The sequence below is a fragment of the Amblyraja radiata genome, chromosome 16, assembly GCF_010909765.2.
Source record: "Amblyraja radiata isolate CabotCenter1 chromosome 16, sAmbRad1.1.pri, whole genome shotgun sequence".
NCBI lineage: Eukaryota > Metazoa > Chordata > Chondrichthyes > Rajiformes > Rajidae > Amblyraja > Amblyraja radiata.
In genome coordinates, this window is record NC_045971.1 from 13,170,274 (window position 1) to 13,194,528 (window position 24,255).

At 45.1% G+C, this 24,255-nt stretch overlaps 1 protein-coding gene across 1 annotated transcript in view; it reads left to right on the top strand.

Moving 5' to 3' along the window:
- Positions 1-24,255, top strand: part of mrc2 (mannose receptor C type 2) — a 145,642-nt gene that overhangs the window by 33,839 nt on the left and 87,548 nt on the right. Inside the window, exons 3-8 of the mRNA XM_033035115.1 lie at positions 8,427-8,600; positions 9,553-9,717; positions 14,785-14,898; positions 20,123-20,263; positions 21,766-21,954; positions 24,054-24,208. Coding sequence (XP_032891006.1) covers positions 8,427-8,600; positions 9,553-9,717; positions 14,785-14,898; positions 20,123-20,263; positions 21,766-21,954; positions 24,054-24,208 — 938 coding nt within the window. The remainder of the gene's footprint in view (positions 1-8,426; positions 8,601-9,552; positions 9,718-14,784; positions 14,899-20,122; positions 20,264-21,765; positions 21,955-24,053; positions 24,209-24,255) is intronic.

Sequence of the window (24,255 nt, forward strand, 5' to 3'; positions counted from 1 at the left end):
AATAACTTGGATGAAGGGGTCAAATGTACTGCAGCCAGAAATTGCCAACAATACAAAGATAGGGACGCCAGCAAGTTGTGAGAAAGATATATCAAGCCTGCAGAGGGATATAGATAGGTCAAGTGAATTGGCAGGAACTTGTCCGATGGAGTAGAATGTGGGAAAATCTGAGGTTATCCACTTTGGAAAGAAGAATCCACATTTTTTTTTTAAAGCTTTGTGATACTACAGAATATTGTGATATAAATATTCTGTGTGTCCTAGTGCATGAAACACAAAAGGCTAGCGTGCAAGCAGTCATTTCTATTATAACGTTCAATTGGTTGTAACGTGTTGGATGTTTTATGAAACACTATTTAAATTACTGCCACTTGGTTATAGCACAGTCATGTTTATATCTCTGCTTTGAAGGCAACTATAGACTATTGTACTATAATGTGATTTTCTATAACACTAGGTTTTTTAGGAACTTAACTATCGTGTTATAGCAGAACTATCTGTATATCAAATAATTAGGAGGGCTAATGGAATGTTGGTCTTTATTTGTGAGGGAAATGGAGTAGAGAGGTTTTCATGGAACTTTGCAGAACATTGTCGAGACTATACCTGGAGTTCTGTGTAGTTTTGACCTCCATATTTAAGGATGAGAAAGTTCACTGGGTTGATACCTGGAATGAATGGGTTCCACACATGGAGATGTTGAGAGGTTCGGACCTTTACTTTGAGTATCGAAGAATGAGAGGGGTAAGAATTAGGGTGACACAGTGGTGTAGTGGTAGAGCTGCTGCCTTACAGCGCCAGAGACCCAGGTTAGATCCTAACAACGGGTGCTATCTGTACGAAGTTTATACGTTCTCTCTGTGATGGTGTGGGATTTCTCCGGGTGCTCCGGTTTCCTTCCACACTCCAAAGACGTACTGCTTTGTAGGTTAATTAGCTCTGGTAAAAAATTGTGATTGCTGGTCGGCACGGACTTGGTCGGCCGAAGAGCATGTTCCCGCACTGTATCTCTGAAGTCTAAAGATGACCTTATTGAAGCGTCTAGCATTTAAAACTACAGGTGCATGGAGAGAGAGGGGGACAGTTGCTTGAAACCAAGATTGGATCAGCTTGGATCAGTACATAATATAAGTTTGTATAGGAAGGAACTGCAGATGCAGGTTTAAACCGAAGACACAAAAAGCTGGAGCAACTCAGCGGGACTTGCAGCATCTCTGGAGAGAAGGAATGGGTGACGTTTCGGGTCGAGACCCTTCTTCAGACCACATAATATAAGTTTATCAGTGTATAATTGGAAATCAATTATTAGCTATGCTAGATATATCAGATCAGACATCAGTATACAACATAATGAAAGGCATAGATAGGATGACTATTTCCCAGGGTGAAAATGTCCAACACTAGAGGACATAGCTATGTGAGAGGAGGAGAGTGTAATGGAGGTGTGCAGGGCAAGTTTTTACACAGAGTGCTGGTAGCCTGGATCACATTGCCAGGGTTGGTGGTGAAGGCAGATATGATAGTGGTGTTTAAGAGGCTTGGGGATAGGCATATGGAAGTGCAAGGAACAGAGGGATATGGATCATGTACAGACAGATGAGATCAGTTTAACAAGGCACCATGTTCCACATTGTGGGCCGAAGGGCCCTTCTTGTGCTGTACTGTTCAAGGTTCTATGTTCAGCCTAAATCGTATTGTGAGGCTGAATGGTTTGCTCCAGCTTTGATTTTTATACACTTAAGTTCTTTTGTAACAGTGGTAATTTTATACATTGTTATGTGAGACGAGTTCTACCTTAAACCCAAAGATACGTAACATGACCATTGTTGAATCTCTCAGTTATATGCTGTTTGATGTCTGACCTGCCAGGTGAATTAGTTGCAGCAATACATCATGAGGTTCACATCCAGTAAATAATAAACTAACTAGGAGGTTATTTCGTTCCAGGATTCCATAGCTCCATGTATAAATTATCCACACCAGCTCATTAAATCTCAACCTTATAATTTTCATGTTTAGCTCTTTTGTTAATGTGGGGTCTTGAGTATTTTTGGAAAGTTGTTTGTTGTATCACTAAAAACAGCTGTAATAATAAATGAGGCATATATCTGTCTGTGATCATATTGGCAATCACAGCCCAGGCGGATTTTCCAGTGATAGACACAAAAAAGCTGGAGACACTCAGCGGGTCAGGCAGCATCTCTGGGGAAACAGAATAGGTGATGTTTTGGGTCAAATAGGGTCTCGAAGGGATAATATATATATAATATTTGATAATAGAAAATACATCATATTTTATATACTGTATAAACGTCACCTATTCCTTTTCTCCAGAGATGCTGGCTGATCCACTGAGTTACTCTAGCTTTTTCATGGTCATAATTGATAGGAGCAGAATTAGGCCCTTCGGTTCATCAAGTCTACTCTGCCATTCAATTATGGCTGATCTATCACTCCCTCCTAACCCCATTCTCCTGCCTTCCCCCCCTAACCCCTGATATGCGGACTAATCAAGAATCTATCTCTGCCTTAAAAATATCCATTGACTTGGCCACCAGCCTTCTGTGGCAACGAATTCCACAGATTCACCACCCTCTGACTAAATAAATTCCTCCGCATCTTCCTAAAGGAACGTCCTTTAATTCTGAGGTTATGACCTCTGGTCCTAGACTCTCCCACGAGTGGAAACATCCTCTCCACATCCATTCTATCCAGGCTGTTCACTATTCAGTAAGTTTCAATGAGCTTCCCCTCATCCTTCTAAACTCCAGCGAGTACAGGCCCTGTGGTGTCAAACGCTCGTCATATGATGACCCACTCATTCCTTTTTGTGTCTATCTTCTGTGTAAACCAGCATCTGCTGTTCCTTCCTACACATTATGATTTTCCAGCTATGTTTTTCTTGTGACTTTTATCTCAAAAATCTCGAATTATCTCAAAAATCCCTCGAACAGCATTTGTACTGACAATCAGTTCTGAAGTTTCTTAGGCACTAGCAATGAGATGTATAGTAGCAATAGTCCAACTGCTTGACAGATGCCTGTTGTGTTCATAAGCTAATTATTTATTTCTGGGGAAAATTCCCTGGAGCAACCTAGTGATTAAAGTGTGTTGTGATCTTGGTCCCATCCTTCAGTTCCTCCTCTGATATTTCAAAAACCCATTAAATTTTATTAGACTGAACGAGGGAAATGAACCAATTATAGTATGAAGAAGAGTCTCAACCTGAAACATTACCTATTCCTACTGTGCAAAGATGCTGCTGAGTTAATCCAGCATTTTATAGACAATTGACATTAGGTGCAGGAATAGGCCATTCGGCTGATCATAGCTGATCATCCCCAATCAGTACCCAGTTCCTGCCTTCTCCCCATATCCCCTGACTCCGCTATCTTTAAGAGCCCTTTCTAGCTCTCTCTTGAAAGTATCCAGAGAACCGGCCTCCACCGCCCTCTGAGGCAGAGAATTCCACAGACTCACAACTCTCTGTGTGAAAAAGTGTTGCCTCATTTCCGTTTTAAATATGGCTTATCCCTTATTCTTAAACTGTGGCCCCTGGTTCTGGACTCCCCCAACATCGGGAACATGTTTGCTGCCTCTGGCGTGTCCAAACCGTTAATAATCTTATACGTTTCAATTTGGTGGCAATTTTCGGTGTAAACCAGCATCTGCAGTTCCTTCCTACACATAGTTAGTGCCTTCTGTGCTACAATCTGACAAAATGTCCCATTTCTTTTTAAAGTTTTGTAGATACAGTTTCCAATCTCTATTAATCCCCTGTATTGAAAAAAAAATCCTTTGTTGCTTCTGCTTTTGTTCTGATAAATTTATGCCATCTTTTTGTAGATGCATCAACCATTATTGCAATTCGTTTCATCTGATATACTTTATTATAACACATGGTAATTCCATCTCCATCAGCTTATTTCTTCACCTCTTTTGTTTTCATGAAGATCCCGTACCTTCTTTTCTTTCTGTGAAGCCCTGCATCCAGTAGCTCAGTGATTCCTTATTCCACCATCTCCTTGATCCTGAAAAGGATCCCGTGACCATGTGTACACGTATGGGCCCATCATTCTAACAGGCTGGTGAACGATTTGTAGCTTCAGCATTCCCACTCTACTTGCGTTTCCTGCCTTATTTGTCTGGGAACCAAGATCAATATTTCATTTGGCAAAACATTGTCACTTGATTTCTAAAGGTTTTATGTGCCTAGATTTTTTTCTGTTCTTCCTCGTTTAAGCTTTTTAAAATCATTTATTTTGTACGTTAGGACTGATCTTCCACATTGATCCATGAGTTCCGTCATTGAGTGCAGAAGCAGGCCTTTCGACCCACTGAGACCCTGCTGGCCATACGTTAATCCCATGTTATTCTGCCAATTTGTAATCAACTCCCCCCCCTCACCCCCAGATTCTACCACTTACTGGTACACACAAGACAATTTATAGTGGCTAATTAACCTACCAACCAACGTGCTCTTTGGGTTGCAGGAAGAAACTGGAGCACCCACAGAAACCCCAAATGGACATAACAAATAGGACGACAGATGGCACAATGGGCTAAGTGTTCGGCTGGCAACCGGAAGGTAGCCGGTTCGAATCCCGCTTGGAGTGCATACTGTCGTTGTGTCCTTGGGCAAGACACTTCACCCACCTTTGCCTGTGTGTGAATGTGCGTGAATGTGTGTGAGTGATTGGTGGTGGTCGGAGGGGCCGTAGGCGCAGATTGGCAGCCACGCTTCCGTCAGTCTGCCCCAGGGCAGCTGTGGCTACAGAAGTAGCTTACCACCACCGAGTGTGACTGAGGAGTGAATGAATAATGCGATGTAAAGCACCTTGAGTATTAGAAAGGCGCTATATAAATCCCATCCATTATTATTATTATTATAATTGATCCTACTATTACTTGTGATCTTTAACCTGCTGACTTTCTAATGAATCCTAATATTGGTCTACATGTCCCATTGCTTAGCGCAACAACCTGATATAATTTCAGTGGGAATTTTGGTAAGGACACTGCTGTATGGATTGTACTTCTGGGTTCTCCGTGCATTGGATGCAATAACCGCATGGATTAATGATTTGGTGTCTGACAGAGTTCCTGCACGATAGATCACACACCTGCGCATGTGACTTGCGAACCCCAGCCTCCCACGTGGAAGCTGCCCTTCCTTCAACACAAGGGCCTGCGACAACATTGCTGAAGGGAGTCCCTCGTGATCCATAACCATTGCTCCCATTCCCCCGGTCATCGTACCAAAAGAAGACCATACTGGTCACTGCTAGGGCCAGTTCTTTGAAAGACTGATCCACTGCCTCTGCTTACCCGCCTTTTGTCGATTGCACTTTATAGGTTTTGTTTCTTTTTCTAATAGTTAACAACTTCCCTTTTGAAAGTTATTATTGAACCTGATTCCAATATCCTTCCAAGCAAAGCAAATCACTTTTAGTCCTGGTAAAAAAACAATGTTAGTTGGAGGTCTTTTATGTGGTGGGTGGGGAAGAGGAAGGGGGAAACTTTATTTCTTAGTTCCCTACCTGGTCGGAGAGGCGGCTTCCCTCCGAGCTGCTTCTTCGCCCCTTCCTCGCGGCCTACCATCGGACTGGAGCAGCGTTTCCTGTCGGGACCGGCCGGGACTACAGCTTCGGCGGAGGCACAGCGCTGGGATACCAACACGGAGCAGGCGATGCCTTATCGGGTCACAGTGCGGTAAGCTCCGGAGTGCTGTGACCGCCGACTCCCAACATCGCGGAGCGGTGGCTGCGAGAGTCCAGCCGTGGGCGGCACTGGATTTAAAACACCGCGGAGCCTGGGATACGAGATCGCCAGAGTCGGAGCTCCAGCCAGCGCGGCCTGTGGACTTTGGGAGCCGCGGTCTCCGGGGAGGGTGCGGCCGCTCCAGACATTTCCAAGCCGCTGAAGAGTGTTCACCCGACGCCGGAGTTCCAGCTTTCCGGCAAGAGGGCCTGAAAACATCGGACTGGCTGCGGAGGCCAATAGGCCCCGACCTCGGGTGATTCATAGAGGAAGAGGACTTAACTTTTTGATGCCTTTCCCCACAGTGGAAAATTTTGATTCTGTTGTGGGGGGACGTTCATGTTGACTTCTATAATGTGATGTGTCATTTTTATTTTTTTTATTTTTCTATGGATGTATGGAAACTTTATTATTTATTTTATTATTTCTTTTATGTAAAGCACTTTGGTTTCAACGCGAGTTGATTTAAACGTGCTATATAAATAAATGTACTTACTTTCTCTCTCTAGAGCACTTGGTAAGGAATTTGCCTCTTCTCCCGTCCTTTAGCAATTATCGCAACCCTTGAGTTGTCAACCTACCTACTATCACTGAAATCCCCATCAGTTGCTCCAATTCCTTCGTCATTGTGACGATCTGCACCATCTCCCCATATCCTTCTAAGCTCCAATGAACCAGTTTCTTAGCCCCCCTCAACTCAATGGAAACTGATTCATCCTTTTACTGTTTTCAGGCTAAAGTTCAAACTTTCATCCTATATGCACACCTTCAGTTGGGTCATATTCCAGTTGTGGTCTTAATGGTGATTTCTAGAGGTTTTATTGCATCTTTTTTACCTTTTAGAATAATTTAATGTTATTTTCCATTTTCCAATTTTCGTCTGTATCGGATAAGACTTCTTAACATTTTTATTCACTTATTGGGTTAAATATCGGGCCAATATTTCACAAAAACAAATAGACACACTTTTCAATGTATCATCCCAAAAAGTTACTTTTTTTCAGCATTTTGCAGTTGAGAATTAATATTTCTTTTCACAGAACAAAATGCAATGTGCACCTCTCTAGAAATTCATCTAGGGAGAGTCTTCCTCTCATTTTTTTAAAATCATTTCCACTTCCAATTATGCATAGGATGACATCAATACCCATCCAATACAGCTTCAGCAACCTTTGGGGAACCTAGGGCCACACTGTCATTGTTCCCTTGAACAACAGCCATGCACCAATACACCGGAACACACGTTTCCTATTTCCTTTCAGTTTTACGACCCACCACACTATTGTATCCTGCCCCGACACCATTCATCTCCCACCACATTCACTGTCCAGGATGTGCAACCACACAGTCACTCCTGGTGCTCCCAAGGACCAGACCCTGAATTCTTGAACTATAAAAGCTCCCAAATCTCATCCTCCTCAAAGCTCCGACCCTTCTAATTCACCCCTCCCCTCCCCCCCCCCCCCCCCCCCCCCCCCCCCCATCCTCTCAAACCCCAACGATGCTCCAATCCTCCAACCTTCCCAAAACTCAAGACCTCTCGCCTGACCCTCTAATCATCTTAGATCCCATCACTACCAAATCTTATTGAAACATATAAGATTATTAAGGGTTTGGACACGCTAGAGGCAGGAAACATGTTCCCGATGTTGGGGGAGTCCAGAACCAGGGGCCACGGTTTAAGAATAAGGGGTAAGCCATTTAGAACGGAGTTGAGGAAACACCTTTTCACACAGACGGTTGTGAATCTGTGGAATTCTCTGCCTCAGCGAGCGGTGGAGGCCGGTTCTCTGGAAACTTTCAAGAGAGAGCTAGATAGGGCCCTTGAACATAGGGGATATCTGGAGAAGGCAGGAAAGGGGTACTGATGGTGGATGATCAGCCATGATCGCATTGAATGGTGGTGCTTGGCTTGAAGGGCCATATGGCCTACTCCTGCACCAATTGTCTAATGTTCCTGACTCCAGCTGCAATCTTAACTCAACCTCTCAAACCCTCAGCCAGCCTTCAGACTTAAATCTCCTTAACCGCCCCCCCCCCCCCCCCCTTCTCCGACCATAATTGCACCTCTGATTCTTCTGACCACTCAATCCCATGACCCCCACCCCCAATATTGATGTTTATCACCAGCACCCATCTATCACATCTATGGTTACCAGCTGCAATCTTCACTCAACCTCTCAAATCCTCAGCCTGCCCTCAGACTTGGATCATTCTTCACCACCCTTGACTAGAGAAGAAGCCCTAGTCATGAGAGGAGTACAGCGCAGGAACAGACCGTTCGGACCACAATATCTGGGTTGAACGTAATGCCAAGATAAACTAATCTCATCTCCCTACCTCTACATTCCCAGCATTTCCATGTGCTTATCTAAAATCTCTTGAACTTCCTCAGTTGACTCTGACATTGTATATAGGCAGAAGTACCTGTTGACTTGTCTCACTACTCTGCTATGACTCAGGAGAAGTAGTTGACTCTGTGTTGCACTAAGGCACAGTCTCCGAGAACTGCATGGTGCAGTAATGGTTAAACAATGCAAATTCTGAGCATGAAACCATCTCCAGTCCCTTGCAGGTGAAGTTACCCAAGATCTCCATTCTGCCAGCAACTTGTGCATGTAGCTTTGCGCAACCCACTTAAAACCGATATGCTATTTTTCTTTTAGAGATTTACACCATCCAGGGGAACTCCCACGGGAAGCCCTGCACCATCCCGTTCATGTACGACAGCCAGTGGTTCCACGATTGCACCACTATTGGGCGTGAGGATGGCCACCTCTGGTGCGCGACGACGGTGGACTACGGCAAGGATGAAAGATGGGGTTTCTGTCCCATTAAAAGTGAGTTTGCTTCCGCGTGTGAGGAGAATCCCTCCCAGCTCCACTGCACAATCCACTTCTCCAACTCTCTCCTTGTCTCTGGTGAGAAGCTCTTTCCCTTATGAGAGTGGAGAGCTTTCTCTGCAGGGTTTCTAGTTAGACCATATTTAGATCTGAGGGCTTGGCACATTTTGTAATATGAAACTTTCTTCGAACTATTGCAGGTAACCTGGAGCCATGTAGATTTATGACTGAAGTAAGTTAAAGTGATTTATCATTTGCTTTTCATGTAATTTCTATCAGGTACAAATGTGAATCTTTTGGTGCAGCTGATTTATTTCAGAGATTTCATGCAAGGCAACCACAGAACACAAACTGTGTGTTAGAGGTCTGTGGAGTCTGGGCTGAATGCCAGGTAATGACTAGATGGTTGGACACCCAAGTCTGCGAGAATCGTAATCCAAACCCTGACAACGGGAGATTCTCAGTTCTCTCTTGTTATTAGTTGCAGAGTTAAGGGGCATCTGGGCAGCTGTGGAGATTCTGACCGACCTTCTGCTGGGAAGTCAGTGTGTGTGTTTATGGATGTTACGTGAGGACAATATTAGGTTTGGGACACTGGCTCACTGGCTCCGACTGAGCTGCCAACGTTGGCACACAAAGAATGGCCAATTGTATGAAGTGGGAGCTCGCAATACCTGAAGGCGAGAGACCACCTGTGAGAAACGGTGCAACACGATGGGAAAGAAGAATAAAAGCTTTGTACCACTTTCACCCAGAAGGGTTCTTAAAGATTGTGTGCACTTCCTTATACAACATTTGTGTGTAAAACTAACATGGTTCAACCACAACACTACTCCAAGGCCTAGTTTCCAGCAGGACAGGCACCTCCCAACATTACTGCCGCTAAAGCGTGAATTGCATAAGACTGTTGGCTGCTTGACCTTTGCTAACAATCATGCTCTGTCTACAGGTGATGACTGTGAGACCTTCTGGGACAAGGACCCACTGACCAACAGCTGCTACCAGTTCAACTTCCAGTCTACTTTGTCGTGGAGTGAGGCTCGTACCAGCTGCCAGCAACAGAACTCCGACCTCCTCAGCGTCACCGAACTTCACGAGCAGACCTACATCAATGGTACAGCAGTGACACGCACCCACCACCTCCCTGTCAGCCATCAGATAGTGGGTTCAAGTCCCAGCCCAGGGATTCAGACACACAATGCAGACTCCCAGTGCAGCACAAATGGACACAAGAACACAGGGAAATAGGAGCAGGCATTTAAGCTTGTCAAGCCGGCCTTTGCCATTCTGTATGATATTGTCTTATCTGTGAAAGCAACTCCTGTTCCACGCCAATTTCACATAACCCTCAGTTCATCGATCTTTCAAATATTTATCTATCTCCACCTTAATTATATCTAATGATTCGGCCTCCACCACCCCAGAATCAGAGAATTCCCGAGCTTCATCTCCTTCTGAGAGAAACAAATCTCGACGCAACTCAGTTTTAAATGACCGACTCCTTATTTTGTAGCTATGTCTCTTGTTTACGACACTCTCAAGAAGATAAAAATGAGGGCCTTTCCAGCCTCTGGGTGGTGAATCTGTGGAACTAATTGTCATAGATGGCTGTGGGAGGCCAAAGCAATGGATATTTTTAAGGTGGTGATTGCCAGATTCTTGATCAGTGTCAGAGGTTGTGGGGAGTAGGCGGGATTGGGGTTGAGAGGGACAGATAGATCAGCCTTGATTGAATGGCAAAGAAGACTTGATGGTCCAAATGGTCTAATTCTGTCTTATAGCTTTATGATCTAAACTTGAGGTGCAGTGACTGAGACATTCTCTTCTTGAGAGCACGTCAGACTAGGCTGGCCGTGGCCTTCTGACCAACAAATGGGATGTTGTTGTTTACAGTGGACTACTTCCTGGTGCCCTTCTTGGTCAGTATTAACAATACAAGTGGTCTGGCCATTTATGTGGAGGAACCTATTGCTCAGACATTGACCATTGCAACTCCTACATTGTCACAGTGCCTAAGTTTCAAGTTCAGGCTCTCTTGATATTTGTGAGATATGTATAATTGCATGTTCTTTTTACCCCCCTCTCTCTTTTACTTTCTGCAGTGCATGGAGTCTATCAAAGCTGCAGGTGTTGGTTAGAATTACAATTGGATTATCTAGAACAGATGAAAGCCGGAACTTAATGATATACAGCAGCTGTCAGATTAAATACAGCTTCAAAGCCAGCAAATTGTTTTTGAAGCATAGTCACCGTTGTTGGATGGGATATGTGCTAGCCAATCTGTAAATTCTTCCTTTTACTGCCTATCTGTTGAAATTATCATATAAACCAAGACCTTTGAACAGGACACATCAAAATAAATTGCGGGCTGAAAGAGAAAAAGAATTACGATGTTAGAAACAACATTTCTAAGTTTGAGTTTAGTTAGTGGGCGCCGTCTGTGTATGGCAGCCCGCCCGCAGTCCGTCTCTTCACCTTTTTTTAATTTTAAGTCCTGTCCAAAATGTTAGTGGAGGTCTTTTATGTGGTGGGTGGGGATGGGGAAGGGGGAAACTTTAATTCTTAGTCCCCTACCTAGTCGGAGAGGCAGCATCCCTCCGAGCTGCTTCTTCGCCCCGTCCTCGCGGCCTACCATCGAGAATGGAGCGGCGTTTCCTGTCGGGACCGGCCGGGACTACAGCTTCGGCGGCGGCGCAGCGCAAGGACACCATCACGGAGCGGAGCCACGGAGCGGGCGATGCCTTGCCGGGTCGCCGTGCGGTAAGCTCCGGAGCGCTGTTGCCGTCGATCCCAACATCGCGGAGCTGGGGCTGCGGGCGTCCGGCCGCGGGCGGCGCTGGATTTGGAGCGCCGCGGAGCCAGGGATCGAGTTCGCCGGGGTCGGAGCTCCAACCGGCGCGGCCTGAAGTCTACGAGTGCCATGGTCTCCGGTCTCCGGGGAGGAGGCAGCCGCTCCAGACTTTCCAAGCCGCTTGAGGAATTGTTTCACCCGACGCCAGAGTTCCATCTTCACGGCAAGAGGGCCCTGGAAATTATCGGACTGGCTGCAAGGCCAAAAATGGGCCCCGACCTCGGGTGTTTCAGAGGAAGAGGACTTAACTTTCTGTTGCCTTTCCGCACAGTGGAAATTTTTGATTCTGTTGTGGGGGGATGTTTGTGTTGAACTCTATAATGTGTTGTGTCCATTTTCTTTCTTTATTTATTTTTAACCTTTTTCTATGGTTTGTATGGAAACTTATTATTTAATTTATGTAAAGCACTTTGGTGTCAATGCAAGTTGACTTAAAATGTGCTATATAAATAAAACTTACTTACTTACTTACATACCGAGGTACAATGAAAAGCTTTTGTTGCGTGCTATCCAGTCAGCAGAAAGGCAATACTTGTTAACAATCAAGCCATTTACAGTGTATAGATGCATGCTAAGGGAATAACGTTTAGTGCAAGGTAAAGCCAGTAAAGTCCGATCAAAGATAATCCGAGGGGCACCAATGAGGTAGATAGTAGTTCAGGGCTGCTCCGTAGTTGTGGTAGGTCAACTGAGCATGTTGGAATTCTAAGTAGACAAAAAATACTGGAGAAACTCAGTGGGTGAGGCAGCATCTATGAGGAGAAGGAGTAGGGGACGTTTCGGGTCGAGTGATGATGGGGGGGGGGGGGGGGGGTGGGAAAAAGCTGGAATTCTACACGCATTTGGTTTAGAGAATAGTCCGTTCATCCAACATCAATTAGTTGATGACCTTGTACCTCACAGAGATCGTCCAATCCCCTTAACTCTTACTGTAATGTCAGCACGAGTTTTCATCACATTAGCATTTGACGGCACTGGGCCTGTACTGACTGGAGTTTAGAAGGATGAGGGGGCACCTCATTAAAACTTACTGAATAATGAAAGGCCTGGATAGAGTGGACATGGAGAGGATTTCTCCGGAGCATCTTGGACAGCTCACCCCCTGCATGGCACACTGGTCAACCCTGAGGAGCACCTTCAACAACAGACTGGTTCCACCAGGATGCAGCACAGAACGTCACAGGAGATCCTTTTTCCCTGTGGCTATCAAACTGTACAACTTTTCCCCCTTTTGTTGTGGGGTAGACTGACTCCCTTCTCTGCCCCCATCTCCCCCCCCCCCCCCCCCCCCCATCTTTGCACTTTCCCAATCTTGGACTTTCCACTCGTCACTTTGATTTTGTGTTTCATGTATCTTGTTGCGTTTTATGACTGTTGGCAGACCAATTTCCCTCCAGGGATAAATAAAGTTCTATCGTATTGTGTTGATTTTCCACCAGTGGGAGATTCTAGGAACCGAGGCCATCGCCTCAGAATAAAAGCACATTCCTTTAGAAAGGAGATGAGGAGGAAATTCTCCAGTCAGAGGGTGGTGAATGTGTGGAATTCATTGCCACAGAAGGTTGTGGTGACCAAGTCAGTGGATATTTTTAAGGTGGAGATTGATAGTTCCTTGATTAGTATGGGTGTCAGGGGTTATGGGGAGAAGGCAGGAGAATGGGGTTGAGATGGAAATATAGATCAGCCATGATTGAATGGCAGAGTAGACATGATGGGCTGAATGGCTTAATTCTGCTCACTGGAATTTATGGCCTAATTATGTAATTTGGAAATGCCGACACAAGTCACGTCTATTAGAGATATTGTGGTATATGTTCTCACAGCTCTGCCTGCAGTATTTGTGTACATTCTTGATGTTTTCTTTTCCGCGCTGCTGGTCACGTGACTTGCCGCCACTGGGATTACAAGGAGGGGGGGGTTAAATGGGAGTCCAGGAGGTAGCTTCGGCTAACGTTTTGCCTCAACCTGAGATGGAATGTTCCCATGTTGTGAGTCACTTCCTTTGGCAGGAGGCCGAGAGCCAAGTCTGGCAGAAGCTGCAAAGACAGAGCAGAGTTTCCAAACGCCTACAGTCTGATCCCTTGGTTCATTTTAGTGTGAAGCAACTGTGAATGACAGAGTGGGGGACCAGAGACATAGCCATTATCAACATGTTAACACTGTGCCGAAGAGCCACTACTCTGAACGTACTTGTCCCTAAAATGAAGCGGGTTTACACTGGAGATAGACTCTAGCATGTTGTGTCTATCTTCAGTGTAGAACCAGCATCTGCAGTTCCTTCCTACCTAAATTTAAGCATTGAGTTGACATTTAGCAATTCCAACTTCAGCTCCTCTTGGCAGCCCAGTCACGTCATATTCAAGAAAAGGATGATTGATTTTTAGATGCTATCAAGGGAAGTGGGTTCTTGCAGGAATGTGGGTCTATTAAAATCAGCCATCAGTCTGAAGAATGATCAAAACCCAAACAGTTGGAAAAGTGGGAAATGTGGCCTATGTAAACTGGGGGCCTGTACTGAAGAGATGTAATTCTTTTTTTTTGAAATTCTCTACCTCAGAGGACAATGGATGCAAGGTCTGGAGTTTATTCAGAATTGAGCTCAATAGATTTTTGAACATTATAGGGATTAAAGAGTACTGGGATTGGGTGGGAATATGGGCATGGGTTCAGCTATGAACTTTTGAATTGCAGAGCAAGCCTGAGGAGATGTGTAATATAATCCTGTTTTTAAATATTCTGTTCCAAGTTTCTTCAATTACAATGACCCCATTCTGCGAGACCTACCTTCCAAAGCAACCTCAAATGAGGTTACTTGTTTCATATTCAGATATAAGCAAAGCTCAGTGCAGAAGTTATTTAGTTATTCTACTGGACTAATAATCTGGAGATCGAATTCCATTTTAAATATCTGGAAATGGTAAACTGGTATCCGGTTAAGTGACACAGAGCTCTTAGATTGTCAGTAAAAGCTTGATTAATAGTAGGACCTGCTCTATTATGTACATGACGCCTGCTCCTCATCAACTTGATTGATTCTTAATTTCCATTTGAAGGTCCAGTGGTTCAAAGGGAAGATCCTCCACCATCTTCCCAAAGGCAACCAGAGATGGACAATTAATGCTCGTGTTGCTGGTGACACCCAGCTCCTGGCAATAAAGAAACCAGTTGACTTCAGCCCAATGCATTGTTGATGAACTGTGCAGAAAGAACCACTTGACAGAGAAATTAATTCACTAAAACCTAGAACACATGCTCAGCCTGCAGTGATGATGTCCCAAATGAGCTGAGGCAGCAGGCTTACACTGTGATGTTGTTTGTTTCCTTTTGTAGGCCTCTTGACTGGCTACAGTGCTACTCTTTGGATTGGCCTGAATGATATGGACATCGATGGTGGCTGGCAGTGGTCTGATGGGTCCCCACTGAAGTACCTCAACTGGGAGAGTGGTAATCAGTTCAAAATAAATAAGTAATTCTTTTCTGCCTTTCCCCACAATCCCCCCCTACCCCCAAACAACTCACCAGGGTTCATTGTGTACCTTCAGATGCTCTCTGACATTAAAGCTGCTGCATGTACCCAATTTCTTCCTCAAAACCACAATATCTTGGAAATGGCCTTAAGTATGTTTTTATCGTGCCATGTTGTATGCTCCAAAATAAAGCAAAGCAAGCTGGAAATGTGCAGAGGGAGGCAATAGCTATGGACAGAGAACCAGGTTTAACATTGCAGATAGTCAGCAATTCAAGTGCAGTTAGCGATGCTACATCACAACAGTGGCATTCCTCAGAAACCCCACATTGACGAAAACAGCATTGTAAAAAGCTGAGTAAATGGGGAATTAGGGACTGGAGAGCTCCAGACTTGCAGTAACAACGTTTCCCCGCTCCTCAAAACCAAAGTTCTTTTTAATAATAGCTGTAAACTTATTTTTGGTACTGCAAGCTAAAAATACAAAATTAAGCATGTTATCTTGTTTAATAGAGTAACTTTTGAACAAGTGTTAATAAAACTGATTGCTTATCAATTTCAATGGCCACCATTGTCAGAAACTAACAGACTGTCACAGTGTGTACTTAAAAGAAAATGTCTCATTACTGTAGAGAGATTACATGGAAACAGTGTTTTAAACACCTCTTAACCCGAGCAAGGATCCGCAGAGCTTCTGCCACACTATTGCTGTTTAACATGCCTTGTGATCTGGTCTTAGAAATGAGTATCAAAGTATCGCAAAGAGATCAGCTGTGAATTCTCTGTCACACTTTTTCATTCGGTCTCCCCTCACTTTTTTACTGTCGTTTCCTTTTGTCCTCCATCCCTTGTTTTCCTTTTTCTCTTCATCCCTTTCTCTGCCACTCCCCTTCCCCTGCCGGCTCCAGTTTACTCCCTAGTCTGCCTTTGCTAATTTCTCTTTGATGAAGTCATGAGCAGAGCCAGACACAACCTCAGCTCATTTCTCGCTTTTCAAACCAGTCATTGGGAAGAAGCCCAACTTCGGCAGATTTTATTCCCCACCCTGGTCAAGTGATGACTATGTTTTTGTTTTATATTTGATTTGACGTAGTGTGGGTGAGTGTTGGAATCTAGCTGGAGTTCATGGGAATGTGTGAAGAATGGGATTATTGGGAAAATGAGGGGGGTAAAAGGATTACATTGTGTGTTGGCACAGACTCCAGAGGCTGAACTGCCAACTCATGTCAGATGGAAATATGGAAATATCGACACCAGTGTACCTGAATGTTTTTCAGACCGCATTTTAAGCTCTGAATTCCGTCCTTACCATATAACCATATAACCATATAACAATTACAGCACGGAAACAGGCCATCTCGACCCCTCTAGTCCGTGCCGAACACATAATCTCCCCTAGTCCCATATACCTGCGCTCAGACCATAACCCTCCATTCCTTTCCCATCCATATAACTATCCAATTTCCTATAACTATCCAATTTACAATCTCTATCTTTCATGGTTTTCTATTTAATTATGAGGTAGAGTATTTGGAATGCAACTTTGAATGCCTAGAGCACAAGAGACCGCAGATGTTGTAATCTGTAGCAAAGAACGGGAGAGCTGCTGGAGAAACACGGCAGGTCAGGCAGCATCCGTGGAGGGAAATGGAGAGTCGACATTTCGAGTCATGACCCTTCCTCTGGACTGAAAGAGTAAAGGATGAAAGACTCTCTTCTGAGTTACTCCAGCACTTAGTGTTTTTTCCTTATAACCCAGCATATGCAGTTCCTTGTTTCTCCCTTTCTTTGCTATCGAGTGACTGACTTTAGCCCAGCTGCCCTTGTGGCCGTGGTTTTGTTGAAGGCCCGGCATGATTTGTAGTCCACTCTTTCTGTGTTGTTACTTCCTTGAGTGGATATTGTTGGAAAGGCATATGTCCGGAAATTGAATTGCACCTATTTTTGGTGCACTAATGGCACTAATAACAGGCAATGAGCCACATGTTTCCCACCAGAACTATAAAACTACTTTACAAAAAGGTTTGAAACAGCAGAAGGTTGTTTTACATTCGAAATGTGCCATAAAATGAGAGCTGAATGGAAGTCAATGGAAACTCACCCAGTTTCCCTGCATCTCTCAACAATTTGCCAAGATAGTGTCAGCGATTAACAGCGTGGGTAAATAGTTCTGCGGGAGAGAATTCCACAGATTCACCACTCTCTGTGTGAAAAAAAGTTTTCCTCATCTCGGTCCTAAAAGATTTCCCCTTTATCCTTAAACTGTGACCCTTGTTCTGGACTTCCCCAACATCGGGAACAATCTTCCTGCATCTAGCCTGTCCAACCCCTTAAGAATTTTGTAAGTTTCTATAAGATCCCCCCTCAATCTTCTAAATTCTAGCGAGTACAAACCGAGTCTATCCAGTCTTTCTTCATATGAAAGTCCTGCCATCCTAGGAATCAGTCTGGTGAACCTTCTCTGTACTCCCTCTATGGCAAGAATGTCTTTCCTCAGATTAGGAGACCAAAACTGTACGCAATACTCCAGGTGTGGTCTCACCAAGACCCTGTACAACTGCAGTAGAACCTCCCTGCTCCTATACTCAAATCCTTTTGCTAATTAGCATATGCATTGAATGGAGGGATATGGATCATGTGCAGATCCAAGAGCCAGTTCCTCTACGGACTAGTTTCGGTAGAACATCTTGGTCAGCATGAGCGACTTGGCCGGCAGGCCGGTTTCCAGGCTGCGTGATTCTAGGACTATCTCTCCACTTGCCTGAATGAAGAAAATGAGGAAACCTGACACAATCCTGGAGAAAGCATCATGCAACTCCCTCCCAACAGTACAGTGGGAATACCTCCACCAGAAGGACTGCATCCGTGGCTATCATGGAGGATGTAGAGGTTTGTGCAATGGAGAGAGTTCCCACCAAAGGACATGCAGGTCTTGGTCATGCCTGGAGGAAGATCTTTTACTTGGAGGGTCTGGGAGTGAGGCAAGAGATCGACCATTGGAAGAGGCTGGCAGGCGGTGGCTAAAGTCACCTCTTCCAAGAGAGAAAATGCACACACAATACACTAGTTCTAAATTGTGTTGCAAAATAGTTCAGAGATCTGCACACGCCACACTGCACCCACAGAATGGAGATACTCATAGGATGTATTTTATAAAGATACCTCAAATCATTCAGCAGGAAATATAGATGTGTCGTGGCAAGTCATTAAACTGGTTGGAGCAGGGATTCATGTGTTATACTTGGTATAGTGGACCTGAACAGTAGGAGATGGGGGATCTCTATGTCATTACCAAGTGTGTCACATTGGCACCACCACGTGGAGTAACCTTCACTCTCTGCGATCAGAATCTTAAACGATGAGGCTTGAACCTACTGAACTGGACTTCTCACAAACTGAGCAAAAAAGATTACATAAAGTAAGCTATCTCACAACAGCAAATCAAGGTTCTGCAGTCCCACCATATGTAGTCGTGAATCGTGGACAATTAAAGAGCTAACAGGAGGAGGATGCTTCATAGAATGTTCCCCATCCTCGGTGATGGCAGGACCCAGCATGTAATTGCTAAAGCAAAGGCTGAAGATTCATGCTTCACGGGAGGGAACACATGGTAGAGCAGAGGCAATGGGACTAGACAACTCCCAGTTCCAGTGCCTTCACAACACAGAGGGTCACCTGCTAATGTGCAACTTTCCCAGGTATGATCTGTTCACGAAGTTCCGGAGAAATTACTGTCCAATTAGTCTACTTTGAATCATCAGCATAGTCGTGGAAACCACTATTGACAGTGTATTTTTATCAGGACATTGACCACACAACTCATCACAGCCTTGGTCTAATCAAGGAGCATAGAATTTCACTTAGCAATATAGTGTCGAAACTGGCCCTTCGGCCCACTGAGTCCATGCCATCCAGTGATCAACCTGTACACTAGCTCTATCCTACACACTAGGAACAATTTACAGAAGTTAAATTCTACAAACCTGCACGTCTTTGGAATGTGGGAGGAAACTGGAGCACCCTGAGAAAACCAATGTGGTCACAGGGAGAACGTACAAACTCTGTACAGACAGCACCCGTAGTCAGGATTGAACCCGGATTGGCGCTGTAAGACACCAACTTTACCACTGCTATTGTGCCGCCACTGGTGAGAAGAGACTGTCAGCCCTTGATATCAAGACTGTAGTGGATCAAATGTAGCACCAAGGAGATCAAGTACAACTGGACCAAATTGACCGCAAAGTAAAAAGATTCTCCAGTGGGTTGAGTCATATCTCACTTAGAGGAAGAAGATTGTTGGTTGTTGCAAGTCAATGATCTCAACCCTGGGATGTCACTGCAGGAGACATCTTTCTTCCTCGGAAAAAGGTCTTAGGCCAACAATCGTCAGCTACCTCATGAGTGATGGTCTTCCATCAGAAGGTCAGAAATTGGGAGGTTTGCTGATGATGCACCTTATGTTGCAATGGGAGTTTTATGAATAGTGATAGTGTTTAGTTTCCCAGATCACATGGGATAATGTGGGCTACAGAGTGATACGTTTGTGTAGAGTAAACAATACAAAAAGTATGGATATCTCAACCTCCAAAGCGCTGCCAATGTTGGGAGTCATTTGGAGACTTTAACACAGTGGTTGAAGGATTATTCAAGGGCAAGGATATGCAGCACAGCCGGCAGAGCGGCAGCTGCCATCTCTTAACTCCAATGATCCCCATTCAATCATGACCTCGGGTGGTGTCTATGTGGAGTTTGCATGTTCTCCTCGTGGCCACAAGGGCTTCCCCCGAGTGCTCTGGTTTCTTCCCACGTCCTGAAGACGTGTAGATTTGTAGGAGGTTAATTAACCTCTGCAAATTACCCCCAAAGTGTGGGCGAATGGTGGAGTTGATAGAAATGTTGGATGAGTACGTTACCGGGGAAAAGTAATGGGAGGATAGGATTGCTCTGTGAGTTGGCGATGAGTCAATTCTATGTAGTAAAGAAAAATCTGAAACTGAATACAATCTCCAGCACAATGCCCCCTGATTCAAATCAAAATTGGATCACATGTGCCTCGAGATTGGGCACCTCGCAATCTATTGCTGAGGCTTAATTGTGTGGGTGGCCACAAGGTAAACGTACAGGAGACCTGCTCTTGGCCTCACCCAGGTCCAGCATTAATATAAGGAACTAACTAACCTCTTCCCTTCCTTCCTTTGGTAGACCAGCCGGCAAATTCATTAGAGGAAAACTGCGGAGTTATCCGGACAGAATCTTCCGGAAGGTGGCAGAACAAAGACTGCGGCATCGCCAGGCCATACGTCTGTAAGAAGAAGCCAAAACCCACAAATACCGTGACCACAGGTGGGGAACTAACCGGTTATTACAGCTCCCCTAAATAACATAGTGCCTTGTACCATGGTGGGAAAGAATTGGCTTAGTGGGCTGAGGAAACAGCACAAACCAGTTTATCCTATCACTTGTTGGCCAGCTGACTCAGAGCATTGAGGTTACAGTGCCAATGAAGAACAAAACTGTTGGCGTACTTCCAAAATATGCGTTGGATCTAGGATTAGAACCCCCACTGGTGACATTAAAAGAACCATAGATTGGATGGAGCCAGGGCTTGTACATTGGATGACAGGAGATAATATGGACAAAGATCAGCAGAGGAGCCCAAGTGCTATTGAGGAGTTGGGGATGGCATATCAGGTCATTGGAACAGATCTCCCTTTTGAGTAATGGAAACATAAAGGAAGCTTCTAATTATCCAGTGAGCAATGAACATCAGCCAGATTTGTGGGCAGTGGTCTCTGTCCCCGATCTGGCAAGAACTCGCAGTAAATTATGCCTCATTTTGATGAAAAACAGATGATATGTTAGCAGTCGCTTGAGTGAAAATAGGATGTCCTGAAGTGACCCAGCATGATGGAGTTGCTGTGAGAGTGTTGGAAGGGAACTTTGGGTGGTGCTGTCTGAAATTAATTACGTTTACTTCTTCTGTGAATGACTGCATTACTCACTCAGACCCTGAGATCATTGTGCTCAAAGATGCTTCTTGTTCCTTGCTACGTCAGATTCAATTGGGTGATGTGGGTTTGAGAGAGGAATGATCCCGATTCAAAAACAAGGAGCGAAAGAGAGTGGGGCTGTTCAAGAAATAAATCAGAATGTAACAGTTTTTAAATGTGTGCCTCAAAGACTGTAAGGTTTGAAATAATTAACATTGACAAGACAGTGATTGAGAGGGCGACCCAAGAAACAGCAGCTGCTGGAATCAGGTGCAAAAAGAAAATTGCTGGAGGAACTCAACAGGTCAGGTTTTGGGTCAAAACCCTCTATCAGGACAGAATGTAGAGAGGAGATAACCAGTATAGAGTGGTGAGAGGGAGGGGTGAGTCATGGTGATCACCATCTGATGGATAGGGCCAGGTCAGGAGGGAGATTGTGGGTAGATGGAGCCAGTGGTGAGGAGATTCAGGAGGATGGAAGGCAGTTAAATGGAGATGTGATGCAAGTTGGGTGGTAGATCAGCCTTGGTCTGACTGGTGGAAAAGACCCAGGGGGCCGAATGGCCTCTGTGTTCAAGGAGTTTGATGGCAACCATTGTGGACATTAGATAAGAGCAAGTTTATACCAATGTCTTCACTTTGAAAAAAGGCTTACTTGGCTTCAAGGCACTTTGGCACATCCTGAAACAATGAAAGGTGCTAAATATATACAACTTAATGGTTATTTCCCATCACTTGACCAATTTTTTCCAGATCACTTAAATATAACCATGAGCATAAGTATTAAGTTTTAAGTCTGAGTTCCACTGACCACCGTTTTCTTGTAGATGAATGAACGATGTTTTTTTTTTCTAGATACCTGTGCCAACCGGACAACCATGTGTGAAGCAGGCTGGTTGAAATTTCGATGCAATTGTTACCGGCTGAATAAAGAGAGGAAGAGTTGGCAGGAGTCCCAGAAGATCTGCATGAGGTCAGAGGGAAACCTGGTCAGCATCCACCATCTGGCGGAGCTGGAATTCATCTTGACTCAGGTCAAGCTAGGTACGAGTCGCACATCTCGTGGAAAGCAGGGGTGCTGGGAGCAGGGGTGCATCCTTCCAGGAAAGAGTAACCCAACCACTTGGGCCACACAAGGAGTTTTGCTGTGGCCATCAGTGGGAAAGTCAGCCTTACAGTTAGTCTCTCTGCACTGCCAATGTCCATCTGATGCACAGGATGCGGCCAGGTCTGTCTTGGGACGTGCTACCGGGCACCTCTGCAGCCAAGTTTCACCAGTAATTTGGTCATGCATGATCCTATGCTTGAGGTTGACAATGCTTGGTTACGGTCATGTACATAAGTGATCGGAATAGAATGATTCCATTCAGCCTAGCAAGACCACTCCGCCATTCAAACATGGCTGATCCATCTTTGCTGCTCAACCCCATTCTCCTGCCTTTCCCCGTAACCCCTGACACTGGTTAATCGGTGAGTCGGCTAACCTGTAAGCCTAAACAGTTTTAGTATCATTGAGTTCTCCATGTGTAATGCCATTGATCCCAGCATCATTACATGATTGCCTCCAAGTTTAAGTCTGAAGCCAACTGCATCCCAGTAAGTACCAGACTCTGCTCACCGAGGCTGGTCCCCTATCCTTTTGTGTGATTCTCATCCTCTCCACCCCCCTCCCTCCTCCTTTACAATATTTTAACAAAGCCAATTAATCTACAAACTTGTATGTCTTTGGAATGTGGGAGGAAACCGGAGCACCCTGGGGAAAACCCACGCGGTCACGGGGAGGACGTCCAAACTCCGTGCAAAAAGCACCCAGAGTCGGGATCGAACCCGGGTCACCGGCATTGTAAGGCAGCAACTTTACCACTGCGCCATCATGCCTCCCCTATCTTACCATAGTCACCCTGAAATGTAAGAACAGGGACTGCAGAAGATGGACACACTCTATAACTTGAATAAAAAGCAACACTTCAGATTCCGGACTTTTGAAAATTTCTTCTTCCAAGTTCGGACAGGCCTTTGAAGCTTCTTGCCCTGCAGTGCCTTTTTATAAAGCATTATAATTATGACTGACAGCTGCTGTAAAGGTGTAGGATTGTAACTATACATTTGTAGTTGCTGCTGTGCAACAGGGCACAATACAGGAGCAGGTGATGCCTTGTCAGCATGTTTTTTGGGGCTTCAACCTCTCTGTGCTCCACCTTTCTTTCCGTCCTGTAGCAACAAGGAACTGCAGATGCTGGTTTATACTAAACGACACAGTGCTGGAGGAATTCAGCAGGCCAGGCAGCATCTCTGGAGAACATGGTCTGGCGATGTTTCGGATCGGGACCTTTCTTCGGACTGATTGTAGGGGAGTGGGGAGAGAGGATAGGCAGGCCAAAGCATAGCAGATAATAGCTGGACACAGATGAAGAAGGGGGGGGGGGTGGAGGGGGGGTTGATAGGCACAATGTTGGAACAAAGGCCAAAGATTGAAGGAAGAATTTACAGGTTGCAAATTGTGAAGCCTGAGGAAGGGATGGGGAGAAATAGGAGTGAGTCCAGATAGGGGACTCTCCTGTTGGTTCCACAATGGTCATTGTCAGCCTCAACTTACTTTCCCGGTTTCACTGAGCTACAAATGCACACCCAGATTTTGAGTTTTGTGTGATACAGCAGGGAAGCAGGCCCTACGGCTCACCAAGTCCACACAGACCATTGATCACCCATTCACACTAGTTCTACGTCATCCTACTTTCTCATTCACTCTCTGCGCACTAGGGGAAATTTACAGTGGCCAGTTAACCTATAAACCCACCATCTTTGGGTTGTGGGAAGAAACTGGAGCACCCGGAGGAAACCCAAACGATCACAGGGAAAACACATAAAAAATATCAAAAAGCTGCAGAAAATGCTGGAAACACTCGGCAGGCAGAGGAGCATCTGTAGACAGAGGAAATGAGATGATGCTTCTGGTCAAAGACCCTTCATCAGAACTCTTCTATGTGTCTGTGACTGTGTGGTGTGTTCACTACATCTCGCCCAATTGTACAGCACAGTCACACACGAGCGCACACGCACACGCGCACACAGTCACACACGCGCACACGCACACACACGTATGGACTCGACGAGCTGCAATAAGCCTGTCTTTCTCACTGCAGAGGTCGTGGAGCTGTGGATTGGCCTCAACGACGTCAAACACCAAATGAACTTCGAGTGGTCAGATGGAACTCCAGTTCGGTTCACCTACTGGCATCCTTTTGAGCCCAACAACTTTGCAAGCAGCCAAGAGGACTGCATTACACTCTGGGGCACGGTAAGGGCACATTAACGATATTTGCCGGTAAAAATGCCAATGTTTAA